This window comes from Marmota marmota, unplaced genomic scaffold (genome assembly GCF_001458135.2).
Source record: "Marmota marmota marmota unplaced genomic scaffold, marMar, whole genome shotgun sequence".
Lineage (NCBI taxonomy): Eukaryota > Metazoa > Chordata > Mammalia > Rodentia > Sciuridae > Marmota > Marmota marmota.
This window is the reverse complement of record NW_025999990.1, coordinates 40,399,479-40,413,071: the sequence shown is the minus strand read 5'-3', so window position 1 is coordinate 40,413,071 and position 13,593 is coordinate 40,399,479. Positions and strand designations below refer to the sequence as shown.

General features: G+C 37.9%; 1 protein-coding gene across 1 annotated transcript in view; it reads left to right on the top strand.

Moving 5' to 3' along the window:
- The first annotated feature begins 732 nt into the window (after positions 1-732).
- Positions 733-13,593, top strand: part of Ttc39c (tetratricopeptide repeat domain 39C) — a 51,974-nt gene continuing 39,113 nt past the window's right edge. The window contains exons 1-3 of the mRNA XM_015482478.2: positions 733-883; positions 2,713-2,841; positions 5,319-5,433. Coding sequence (XP_015337964.1) covers positions 851-883; positions 2,713-2,841; positions 5,319-5,433 — 277 coding nt within the window. The 5' untranslated portion in view covers positions 733-850. The remainder of the gene's footprint in view (positions 884-2,712; positions 2,842-5,318; positions 5,434-13,593) is intronic.

Sequence of the window (13,593 nt, the reverse complement as noted above, 5' to 3'; positions counted from 1 at the left end):
AAAAATGAATAATAAGGGGAATAGGAATAGGAAAGACAATGGAATGAATGGGACATAACTTTCCTATGTTCATATATGAATACACCACCAGTGAAACTCCATATCATGTACAACCACATGAATGGGAAGTTATACTCCATGTATGTATAATCCATCAAAGTACACTCTACTGTCATGTATAACTAAAAAGAAAAAATAAAAAAGTGAATAATAACCACCTTCCTTTGGTCACGATGTTACAGATATCAGGTTGCTTCTATCATCTTTATAGCTACCGTGTCAATTCTTTAATAGCTACAATATTAAAGGCAGTCTTTGTTATAATTTGTTCCTGTTATCTGCTTTAAAGAATTGAGAACAGATTCTGTTCTACAGGTAGAGCATTAACCAGTGCATTGCCTCATTAACTTTTTTCATAGGGTGATTTAATCGGCTTGATGACCTTAATTTCAATTCAATTAATGGGATTGTATAGTGATCCTGACCCATCAGATGATTTTTTTTGTAATAACATAACAATATAACTTATTGCTTTTTATTATTGAAAAAACACATAACAAAATTTATCATCTTTATGATTTTTAATTATATAGCACAGCACTCTTAACAACATAAACATAATTCATTGCTTTAATAATAAAAAAAAAAACTTGTTCAACCAGTGTTACAGCTCACCTATGTTCTCAGAGTTTCATGGAAATAGCAATAAATTAGTAGATCAAATTTCACACTTTTGATAAGTCTTCCAAAACTAAGGCACAGGGAAGAGGAAGGCTATCAGATGATTTTAAAGTAAAAGTTTACAATAAAAATACTTTTATTTTTTCTTAACAGGAATCATAGCCCACTGATGAGTTTTGGAGCCAGCTTTGTCAGTTTTTTGGTAAGTTGATATTAAAAGTGGTATTGGTATGAAGGAAGCAGTTATAAACTAATGTCTCTTTTTGGCTACCAGCTGCATAGTATACCATTGTAGAAAATTCTGTAGCATTTAAAACTGAAATCGTTTTTGCCTATTAACCAATGCCTGTAGATAATTTACCTCATTTTAAAAATAAAATGTTGTATCTTGTAGAGTATTATATTTTTCCCACTCAAAATTCTTTTTAGAATAAAAATATAATCGAAAGACCTTCAAAAATTAAAATGTATTGGGACAGCGGGCAGGTCTGCCTCTGGGTAATAAATATTTGCTCTAAAATTATTGAGTAACTGCACGAGAAGACAAGTTCAATGAGCAAAGATATGAGAATTGAGGGAATAGGTTTTAGTTAGGTTTTAATCAGGTGGTATAAGAAAGTGGATGCTTTCTTTTCAGAAATATTCACACCAACTACTTCCAAACACACATGTTTTTAAAAACATCATAGTATTATATAAGGGGGCAGGGAGACAGGAAAAGATACCCAGTAGAAACCAGAAGGGAGACAGCATTTAGATTTGAAATTCAGAAAGATGTCACCAAATAGGCATATTATGCCCAGCCAGGTAGTGCCCAGCTGTAAGCATGAGGCCATCTCCAGTGTGATGGGGTTTTATTCAGACTATTTAGTTCCTCTTATTATAGATAATGCAACAAAATTTTAGAGCCTACTCTTGGCATCAATACATAGTTCCACATCTGAAAAAAAAAAAAAGTACTGAATGAGGATTGTAACATTAGTACCCAAGTGACTACAAAGGCTGAATCAAAGGGAATGAACAGGGTGGTGACCAGGGCATCGGGGGGTGGGGGTGAACAGGATGGTTGGGAGAAAGAGTGTAACTAGGAAACTAGGACATGGGTGACCAGGGTCTAGTTTGGCTAGGACAGGAAAATAGGTTCGAGTCATAGTGACAAGTCCTAGAATTTCAAGGTAGGGCTGGGGAATCCAGTGGGGAACGGAGAGCTAGAGACTGTTCATAGGTCCTTCCAAGAACCAGCTCTCCTGCCTCTGTACACACCCATCTCAGAAATATCACTTCCACCCATTTAGATTTGGCTTGACAACATCAGCCAGCATCAGGTGCCTAAAATCAAGCTGTCAGTGGAATTTTTAACTATAGATGATATAAAATAAGGAAACCCACAGGAATTACTCTGGAAAGACTGATGATTTTCAAAGAGCACCTCTAGTGGTTGTTTTGTTAGCCTTTCTATACAGTACTTACTAGAGGCAGGGGTCTATCTAGAGTAGAATGAACTTTTGAATGAGACCCTATCAAAAAAACTGAATGGAGGGACTGGGCTGTGGCTCAGGGGTAGAGCGCTTGTCTAGCATGCATGAGGTACTGGGATTGATCCCACGCACCACATAAAAATAAACAAATAAAATAAAGGTATTGTGTCCATCTACAACTAAAATAATATTAAAAAAAGAAAAAAAAATTGAATGGAGTAGACCAATTAGAAATTATACAAAATTTTTGCTGCTGCATTTAATAACAGCAGAAATGCAATAGAATGACAATTGCAAGGACATTCGTTACTATATATATATATATATATATTTTTTTTTTTCATGCTGGTGTAATAGAGTCATATATTATGTAATATCAAGATTATAGTGTCTTTAAATGAAAGGGTGTGCTGTTACATTTTGATTCTTTTACTTGCAACAAATAATTTAAGTGAGGTTTTTTTTTTTCCTAGTTTGGAGTACTGTTGTAATAAAGGGGCCTGAAGTTTCAGACACTTACTGATTCATTCATTCTCTCCTTGTTTCTTGGCAGAATGCCATGATGACATTTGAGGAGGAAAAAATGCAGTTGGCGTGTGATGACTTGAAAACCACAGAAAAGCTGTGTGAAAGTGAAGAGGCTGGAGTCATTGAAACAATCAAGAATAAAATTAAGAAGAATGTAAGTCGTGCGCCTTTAGATTATGGGCTGTGTACTATTTAGAGTATCACTTGGGTTTCCGTATTTAAAATAGGATTGAAAACAAGCAGTAAATGTTCCCCGTGGCTTCTGGTTATGTGAAATGCCTCTCACAAAGTTGTAGAAGCCCTTTCCCGTCATTAGAGCCATCTGTTGGTATTTTAGAGCCACCATTTCTAGAGCTGGGGGTGTGGTTGGTGTAGTGGCAGAGCACTTGCCTAGCATGTGCAAGGCCCTGGGTTTAGTCCCCAGTACTAGAAAAAGAAAGCAAGAATGATCTTCTTCCATAATGGGCTCCCATGACAAGGCTCTTCTAATGAGAGTTTCTTGTGTATAATTAAACATCACTCAGTGACAGCTGAGCAATAAAACACCTGCATTTTGGCTGACTTGAAGAATTTAGCCACTGACCTCGTTTCCCCCAGGTCTCACCAGCCTTTGATTATAAAGTCTCAGTTACACCTTTCTGTATTTTGCCCTCCCCTTTCAGTTCAAAAGTTCCCAGTACAGAGGGGAATGCTTCCATCCCTTGCTTGTGGTGTCCACCATGAGGAAGCCACTGATGGGCCAAGAGTGCTGGCTCCTGATGCTCCACATGGGCCAGACTCATTCTTGCCTCTTCCTCCTTCAAACCTGACGTACAGTCAGTGACCAGTCCCTGATGACTGTCTTTTTTAAATACCTCTTGAGTTTGTGGACTGCTCTCCATCCTCACCATCATCTTCCTAGGCCATCCCCTTTATCTAAGATAGACTGGCACTCTGCCTCGGTCTCTCTACTCTCCCATTCATTCTCTATAATACAGTCAATAATATGTTGTTTACTTGATTTTCAGTGCTAGCTCCAGCCATGGCCTTTATAATAAAGTCTAAACCCCTAAGTATAGCTGGCATATGCCTCTGCATATTCTTCTCAGTCTTCATCAGGTTGCTTCTCTTAGTTCTTCCTTCATAGATAAGTTTTCCCCCAAGAACATTTGCCTGAGTCTCCAAACCCTGCTGAGTATATCTCCTAAGATTCCTGTAGTTCCCTGTGCTTTAATCCTTCAGACCACTTTCTATGTTACAAGGTGATAAGGTCTCTATTTCCTCATTAACTGTAAACTATTTACATGTCTGTTCTCAATTTCTACTGCTACACCTCGAATACGTGTTAATTATTAACATTGCAATGGCTGTTACAATTTATAAAGCATTTTCATATACAGCATCTCATTAGCCTTCTGGACAACCTGCACAGTAGATGTTGCTATAAATAAAGAAACAGAAGCATTGATACACAGACATTTTCCCAAGCAATCAGAGTAATGAGTGCTGGGGCTTGACAGAGAATAGCAGAAATGATGATGGATTATGAAAATCTAGAAAAAGAGAGACATTATTATTGTTGGGTATATATGTGACTGCATGATCAATGTAATTCTGCAACCTGTATACTCAGAAAAATGAGAAATCGGGCTGGGGATGTGGCTCAAGCGGTATCGTGCTCGCCTGGCATGCGTGCGGCCCGGGTTCGATCCTCAGCACCACATACAAAACAAGGATGTTGTATCCGCCGAAAACTAAAAAATAAATATTAAAATTCTCTCTCATTCTCTCTCTCTCTCTTAAAAAAAAAGAAAAATGAGAAATTATATCCTATCTGATTCAATTGTATGATATGTCAAGATCATTGTACTGTCATGTGTAACTAATTAAAACAAATTACAAAAAATTTTTTAAAAAGAGAAACATGTCTTACTATTATGCATACTATCTATTCTATTGACATATTTGCAAAATTCTATAATTTCTCATATCACTATGAAAGTTTCTTGGGGTTAAGAATGCAGAAATGTACAGAAATGTTCTTTATGATAAAACCAGTATTTTTTAATTGATTTTACTTTTTGCTTATTTTTACTTATATGGCCTAAATTTCAAGTATAATTTGTGATTTATTCAAAACGGATTTTTAATTCCAGGGTATTTTCTCCTTAATAGAAATGTAATCAGTTTCCAGCCCTTACATCTCAGTTATGTACACCAAAAGAATGTACCCTAATATTAGTCCTACCTGCAGATAAATGCTATAAATTGACTTTTTGGGTTACTGACTTAGGGAATGTATTATCTATGATGATTTTAATTATGGATAAATTAGAATTTACATTATCTTAAAAAAAGTGAGCCTCTGAAGTTTTGCATTCATGTTCATGTTTTCCATGAATTTAGATATTATCACTTAGAATATTTTTTTGAATCTAAAATGTTCTTTAGCACTATGTTGTTGGCAAAGCTCAACCTAATGGGAGTATGGAGCTTCCAAGCTTCTAGCATAAATTTGGTATTGGCTTTGGGTGACTGCCATGTTTTACAACTCCAATGTGAATTATCTTGTAGCTTTAAGTAATAGTTGTTTGGAGGGAGATTTGTTCATGTGTGTGATTTATTGGTGTGTTCTTTCTTTCCACCAAACAGGTTGATGTCCGCAAATCCACTCCCTCTATGGTTGATCGGCTTCAAAGGCAGATTATCATAGCTGACTGTCAGGTGTATCTGGCTGTGCTTTCCTTTGTCAAACAAGAATTGTCAGGTATGCTGAAGCTTTCTTTTTAATGGATTTTTGCTATTCAGCAGACAAAATCAGTAATACTTTTTAAAAAATTTTAGACTACCTTGTATTTCAGTCTTTGAGAATATGTGGCGCCTCTTTGGGGCTTGATACTGATTTATTACTTGGGAAATTGAAACCACAAGTGCTTAATGTGCGTTGAGCAGAGTAGTTTTAGTCCCAAAGTTTATGTTTCATCCCCGTCTCAAGATAATTTTGTCTTACTTAGAGAAATTATGAATGCCTTTTTAAAAAATTTTAATGGACCTTTATTTTATTCATTTATTTATACGTGGTGCTGAGAATTGAACCCAGTGCCTCACACATTCGAGGCAAGCATTCTCACTGAGCCACAACCCCAGCCCATGAATGCCTTTTTTTATGTAGATATACTACTTTTTCTTTGTGGGAATCAAGTTGTAATGCTCATCTTTAAAGTGAAATCTAACTGGTTTAAATTTAAGTTTTTCAGGAAATTGTTATTAAAGGCCAGAGCACCGTCAATGGTTTTAAGTATATTAGGACATGATTAAAGATCATTAAAGATTTTCTAATACACTTGAATGACCAGCATGGTAACAACTTTTAATAGGGGTTATCAACTGATTTCTTAATTAGTTTGTCCAAGACAATTTTTTTCTAGGCTTTTGTAGCTTTAATTTCTTAAGTGAAATAGACTCAATGAGTCTCTGATAGCTTGCTGTAAGAGTATGTCTAAAATTGACCTAATTCTTTCCCTACTGTGGTTCTGTGTCTCTTGGATCCTTGCAGCAGAAACCTGCCACTTTGGTAGACAGGATTTACTTGGCAAAAAATGAAAATTCAAAAAGAAAATTAGTTAAAATTCACAGTCAGAAAAATATTTTCTCCCCAAACTTGAATGAAGAAGGATGTGTCTGCTACATTATAAGTACATTTTTCTTTCTAGACAACCAGAAACCAATATATCCCCCCTCCTTTTTCTTCTCTTTCTTGCTCTCTTTACCTGTCTGTCTCATACTTGAAAATGTTTTGTTTCTGTTTGGCTCAAATTCAAAGTGGAATTTAACTTTTAATTTGGCCTCTAAAATTTGGGCTTCCTAGAATTTTTTTTTTTTTTTTTTTTTTTTTTAATATATCGTATGAGGCACTTGTACCATTTCTTTTGGTTCATTTCTTTTTCTTTAACCCTCTTCTCGTGACTCTCTCAAGACCTTGTTTACGTGATTGACAGCCCCTAGCCTGTGTGAATCTTCTATAATGCAGTAAGGTAAAACCCCAAATCAGCTCCACACTGATTTGGATATAAAAGAACACAGAGCTTATCTGGCGCTCTTTGTTCAAGACAGGGACTGGGGTTTTTCTATGATTTTGTACATTATCTTCCTGATGCTCAAGAACTCTTTTAAGGAGCTAATTTTAGCCATTAAAAAAAAAAATCTGCTCAAAGAGAAGGGTAGCCTGGTGTAAGGTCACACACCTGTTGTCCAGCTCCTCAGGTAGCTAAATGAGGCTAGAAAGGATCACTTGAGTTAGAGAGAGGTAAAATCAATGCACACTTAAGTATAAAAATATGTCAAAAGTTAAAAGTGAGCATATCTGTCCTTCATTTGCTCATTCATTGATCATTCAGCAAATAATTACAGAGCTCATAATGTGTGGTAAGCACAGACCATGGACCCTGCCCACGTGAAGTTACAGGCAGCAGAGCATATTATTTATTTTTAAATTATTCTGATTATAAAATTGCTAATATTTTATTATAGAAAATTTTGAAAAAGTAAGTAAGTGCAAAAGAAAGCAAGCCATCATCTGTAACTACTCCCAAGGAATTATTCTTTATTGCAAATAATGGATTTTAAGTTTTCTTCTCTATAAAAATAGAGACTTTTACAAAATTGAACCTGTATTCTTTTGTATCTAACTTTTCCCTCTTAGATTATACTTTGAATATTTTTCTGACTTAGTTTCATAATATAATTTTAAATAATAGCGTTATTAGTTTATTGTAGGGATAGGCTATAGTTTACTCAATTCCGTAGACATTTGAGCATTCTTTTTTGTGTATTTTTTCTTATTAGTGAAGCTGAACCTATTTCTGTTTTAATCAGTTGATTAATTTTTGTGATGCTGGTGGACATTTTGCTACTAAGCTACATCTCTACCCCCACCAATTCCCATTTTTGGTGTGTGGTGCAGGAGATGGACCCAGGGCCACATTTGTGCGAGGCAAGTGCTCTACCACTTAGCCACACTCCAAGCCCTTCCATTCCATTCTGTTTTCAGTTTGCCATTATAGCTTTTACACATTCCTCTAACAGTTTGATATGAAACAATTACTTAATCCCACTTACTATATATATGTAGCATCATTCTTGATGTTTCCTGAAGCCTTAGGTTTTATTAAATGTGTTATTGGTATTGAAGTGAACTTCTCACAGGCTTAAGAGCCTTGGGTCCTAATGAATTTATGTAGTATCAGTTTGCTTTTTGAATAGTTACACATTTGTTTCAAATAAGCAGACAAACATAACTAACATGTGCTTCTTTTACTTTTCAAATAACTGCAAATAATTTGTTGTTGGAATCCATTTCTTAGAAAACACTTTAGGTAGATACTTTTCTAGAAGTATCTACCAGGGATGTGAGGGAGCACACCTGGTTGGCACACACTAAGCTCTGGGAGAAGATGAGTCAATAGTTGTTTTTAGTGCTTCATACTTTTTGAAGAGGGTTTACCTCATTTGAATTTCTTTATAACATATTGCCCCACCATCTCATCTTTCCTCATTTTCCCATGCTACTTTCTCTTTAGTTATTTTGTGATCCAAGAGTGTTTTTATTTCTCCAGGGAGAATATATTGCTTGTGTAATAAGGAATTATTTTTTAAACATATTTTGTGGCACTGGCCACCTGAGTTTATCTTCGTTTCCCTTTATTTCCTATTGGATTTGAAGATAGGGCCCATATCTTATGTTCTTGGCATGATGAACACTCAGCTACTTTCCTTCCTTTCCTGGGAGAACTGAGAGTGAGTGATTTGGTCAAGGTTGACTGATTTGCAGAGCTTGTGAGCTGTGACAGACTAGGACCAAAGCCATGGTTTTCTTATTTCATAACCAAATCCTAGTGTTAATACTTTTGCCCATCACTTCAATCTGGTTATTTGTGTCACCACATGGCCCCAAACCCTGTGTTTCCCAAGGCATTTTCCTCATATCTCCCAATGTCCAGTGGCACGAGCCCCGGCATAGAGTAAAGCCTACTGCCCCTTCACTCCCCTCTCCCTGCCACAGTCTCTGCACAACCCTGAAGCCATCTTCCTGACGCATGTTACATGTGTACTGTAGACACTTAACTGTCCTGCACTGACCACAGGGTAGAGTCCAAGTCCCTTCCTTGAGTGGCACATAAGAACTTGCCCGCTCCTAGGCTCCTGCTGCCTACTGTCTCACCTGGCTGAGTGCCGCAGTCTGGCTGGGCACAAATCACGAGCCACTCAAGCAGGAACAAACTTTATTTCCTTGCCTACTCCCTGGGTCCCCTTGGCTGCTGCTGCTTGTCCACACTGCCTCTCAGCTTGGAACACCTCTTCCCCTTCCTCCTTCTCTCTCATCTAGTCAAGTGCAGCCCAAGCCTTCCTCCTTCCTCATTGACTCCATCAGTCTAATTTTATCACTCTGTTTATACATAAATTACATAATCAATTACAGCTGTTATCACACAACCATACCCATTTTTTACATGTTTGCCAAAACATAAGACTGTAAACTCCTTGAGAGCAGGGATTGTGCTGGTCTCCCTGCTGTTTTCCCTGTTTCCAACACACATGGAGCTAGTATAACACATCGGATGCTGTGTGAAATGATGGGTGCTGATGCTCCAGAGACGAATGGGAGGCAGCCCTTGCCTTGAGGGAACCCATGATATAGCAAGGGGAAATGATGGCTAAATAAATTCTATTTCAGGGAGATACCATAGCCAGCAGACATTAGGTTAGTCCTAGAGATTACTTGGGGAGTGAGCCATTCTGATCCTTTGGGAAGATCAAGAATCCCCAATTCTGTCCCTGAGCAGAATTAAGAAGAATCAAAGTTTATTTCCTTCTTGATGTCCTTGATACTTGCTTTGGTGCCTCTGCCTAGCACATAGTGTGTTTCTGTTCAGAGAATTAAAGGGAAGAATGGGGGAGGGATGATGTCATTCAGGAAAGAAACTGGGAGTAGAAAAGCAAGTCGGATAGAAGTCTGTTGACTGGGGGTGAAGATAATGAGGCGGTGGGCTGACTGGTGAAAACAGTATCATCTTTTGTCCTCAGTGTCTGTCATTTGGGTCACCAGAGAGACAAGGCTGTACTTACCCTTTCTTATGGGGTTATCCAGTTTCGTCGTAGGACAAGTAAACAGATGGAATATGGTGGATGGTGGGTTGTCTCATCAGATACCTTCCCCCTGCAAAAATTACAAAATTCATTGCAAGATTAATTTAGTGCACCTTGACATTTTTGTTTCCCAGGCAACCCTTGCCCTTTCCCAGAAGGACTTCCACCTGTGTCTTCTCCATGACTCCCAGTGGATTGATGCCTAAATCTATTATCATAGGGCAAATGGTGTGTTCCTATCCTCTCTGCCTTCTTCTGCAGGCACAGAAGGATCACCATGGCTGAATGATTTATACTGACCTTTCAGAGGAGGCTTTGGAAGGCCACACAGTGTGTGACTATTGAATACTGTGTTGCCTGCATGTTGGGAAGCAAGTACTCACTGGCGTCATTGCTAAGTCTAGCTGACCACAGGCCCCTCCTACAGAGCTGGATCATGCTGTGCTCTGGCTGCGATTCACTTAGCACCACCTTCTCCAAATGCGCCACAGTGTTTGGGACCAGGAGTGGGGCAAGTCCCTCTGCAGAACCTATTCCAATATCAAGTTGAATGTAGAAAGTTGTAAAAGCAAAACAATCCTCTGTTTGCATGTTAACTTTGTTTTGGACATATTTCAGTTTATAGTCTTTGATGTAGTCCAAAACCCTGGGTTTCATTTCCCTGGTTCAAATTAAGGCTCTTCAAGTTGCTGTAGATTTTAATATGGGATTTTTAAAGTGGTAGTAAGGTGCCTATCTTAGGCATGAAATTAAAAACAGGTTTAATTCATTTCATTTTTATTCTGTAAGAATGAGGGTTTTGTGGGCAGCTTGTTTTATATTATTAACTAAGTTTCATGCAGTGAGGACTTGATAGATTTTTATGTCTGTTTTCAGGGCTACTGTCCTTTTCTCTAATCTTCGTCTGAGATCTGGATTGTTACAGCTGATTCCCTTCAACCCCAGTATTAGAAGATGCCCTATCTCTCTATAGCTGGTGCTCATTCCTCAGTTGGACTTAAACCCATTGGTCCTATTGTGTCTCCTGCTTCACCTGCCACTGTTCTTCAGTGTCACACTCTTCTGCCCCTCTCCTAGGATGATGCCTTTTCCTGCATTGAGGAAGAGAGTTAAAAATTTCCCTCCAAATTTCCAGTTAGGGATTGGGGTGGGAAGCAGTGAAGTTTTCTACTGAAATCCTACAATGCTTCATTTGGCATTTTTACATGTTTGTTGTGTGGAAAACAATTTAATGACAAAAATAAATTAAAAAGAACCATTCACTCAGACACTTAGCTTGGTTTATTTTCACTTTTTCTACGTATGACCCAGGTACATACATTCATATAATTTGTCTTATATTGCATGAATTTTTAACACTTTTTTACGTTTTAATTTTATTCAGGCATTTGGAGGGCTGGAATTTTAAAATAACCTTTTAAATTAGTTTTATAGTTTTTTTGTGTCCCTTAGATGCCACCATAGTCCCTGGCATATAATAGGAACTTTATCAATAGCTGATAAACATGTTTAGGATTTTGCAGACTTTCTTTTTCTTTCATTTTTAAAATTTTCAAGCCAGTGACTATTTATTTTCAGTTAGATCTCAATTGCTTTTCTTCTTAAGAGTATATGTTTCCCATTTCTTTTCTTTTTCTCCTTTTTTAAAATTATACATTTGGCTTTTCTGATCATAACTGAGAATCATCTTTCTTGTTTGTCAGCATGTTGGACCAATCCAAATGTTTGAAATTCCACTGTGTTAGTATATGAAGAAGTTATAGGGTTTGCTCAGACTTTTCTCTTCCTATAGTACTTCCACGTTGGAGGGGGAAGCCACTGAGCCTTAAAGAACATTTGTCCCATTTCTCTTTGATTTACCTGGATCGGTTCCTAAAATGTAGTTCTGTATAAGCAGTGACTACTTCTGTTAAATTGAACTAAATAAGAAGATTGTTTCAAACATGTATTGCTTTTGTAATTATAAAATTATGAAAATCATTTCCTTTAAACCAAACTTTTATAGACTAATTTGTTTCACTTGTTCATTCAATTTTGTATCATCCTTTTCAATAGATGTAGACTCTAGGACATTAACTACCCAAACCTGGAAGATGATTGTGTTTTCAATTGTGATCCCATGGGAAATGTGGCCATCATTTGTTGGAAAATTGATTCATTTAAGTAAAATAATAGCTTTCTAGTATGTATTGGGGGGTTTCCAAGTTCTTCCTGAGGTTTGAGGAATCACAAGGAGGATTCAGGACTCAGCATGCAGTTGTACTCAAAACTGCAATTTTTTAAAAAAAAAAAATTGTTGTTTTTAGGTATATGTGATGGGGCTGATCTTATAGGCATTCCCTACCTTGCAATCTAATTCTAAACCCCCAGAAGGAATGCAGGCATTTGTTATAAATCATGGTTTTTATAGATTAGGCAACAGCAAGCCACTCTCTTTTAGTTCTGTGAATGATAAGAACCCCATCCCAGGTCCAAATTCCACATCCAGCCAAGGGCCTATGTTGTCAGCAGGCCTTTTAGAGGATAGTAGGCAGGGCTAGGGAGCTAATTCTTTTCTAAACATACCATCTAGTCATAGCTCACTCAATTCAGGGATTGAGAGTTTATAAATCATATTTTATTTTATATCATGTACTTCCTGAAATTGAAAAATAACCTTTTAAAAATCTGTTTTCCTGCTGTTACTCAGGGTCTGGAAGTCTGGGTTAGTTCATGTTTTTCATTTGTGCAGGAATGTCAGGGTCGTGGTATCATTTGTGGTGCCACCTGGGTAAACTCTCTTCTGTGGTTATAAGGGAGTTTCATTTTACAGAAAATTCTCTACAGAAAACCTCAAAAAATGTGGCAATGATGTGTGTTGGCTTCTCATTGCTATGACAAAATGCCTAAGAAAATTGTCTTATAAGGAGAAAAGATTTATTTTAGCCCACTGTTTCAGAGGTTTCCGGTCGTGGTCACTTGACCTTGTTGCATTTCATGATAATCAGAAAGCAGAGGGAGAGGGAGAGGGGGAGGGGGAGGAAAGGGGGAGGAGAAGCGGCCAGGGTCCCAGTATCCCCTTCAAGGGAAAGCTTCCAGAGATTAACTTCATTCCATTCATCTCCACCTTCTGAAGGTTCTGCCACCTCCAGGTATCTCCACAGAACAGGGGCCAGGACTTTAACATATGGGCCTTTGAGTGACATTTAATATCTAAAACAGGATGCACATTGTGGCTGAAGGGGTGACTGAGGAGTCCCTAAACAGACTGAAATAGTCACAGGTGGTTGGTAACCCCACTCCATGTGAGGGTGAAAATGTCCACAGAGGAGGGATGAATGGCAGAATGCCAAGAGCCTGTTAGAGGGGTTCAGTGGGCTTGAAGAGTGCTAAATCCTACATCTTGACTCCTATCCTTGAAGGTCTGCCTTGTGATACATTTTCAAGAGGGCTCTCTCTACTAAGGAAAATTGGCCTAATGGGAAATAATGGAAGCAGCTTTAAAAATAACAGGTGAGATCAGGTGCAGTGGCATATTCCTATAATCCCAATGACTCAGGAGGCTGAAGCAAAGGATCACAAGTTTCAAGTCAGCCTCAGAAACTGAGTGAGACCCTGTCTCAAAAAATTATAAGGGTTGGGGTTGTGGCTCTTCGGTAGAGTGACCCTGGGTTGAATCCCCAGTGCTGAAAACAAAACAAATAGATTTGTCCCTCTGGTATGGAGTAACTTACTGTCTTCCTCCCTGTTCACTGTGGATCTCTCTAGGCTAGGGCAGTGGGTTAGCGCCATGGTCATAGAC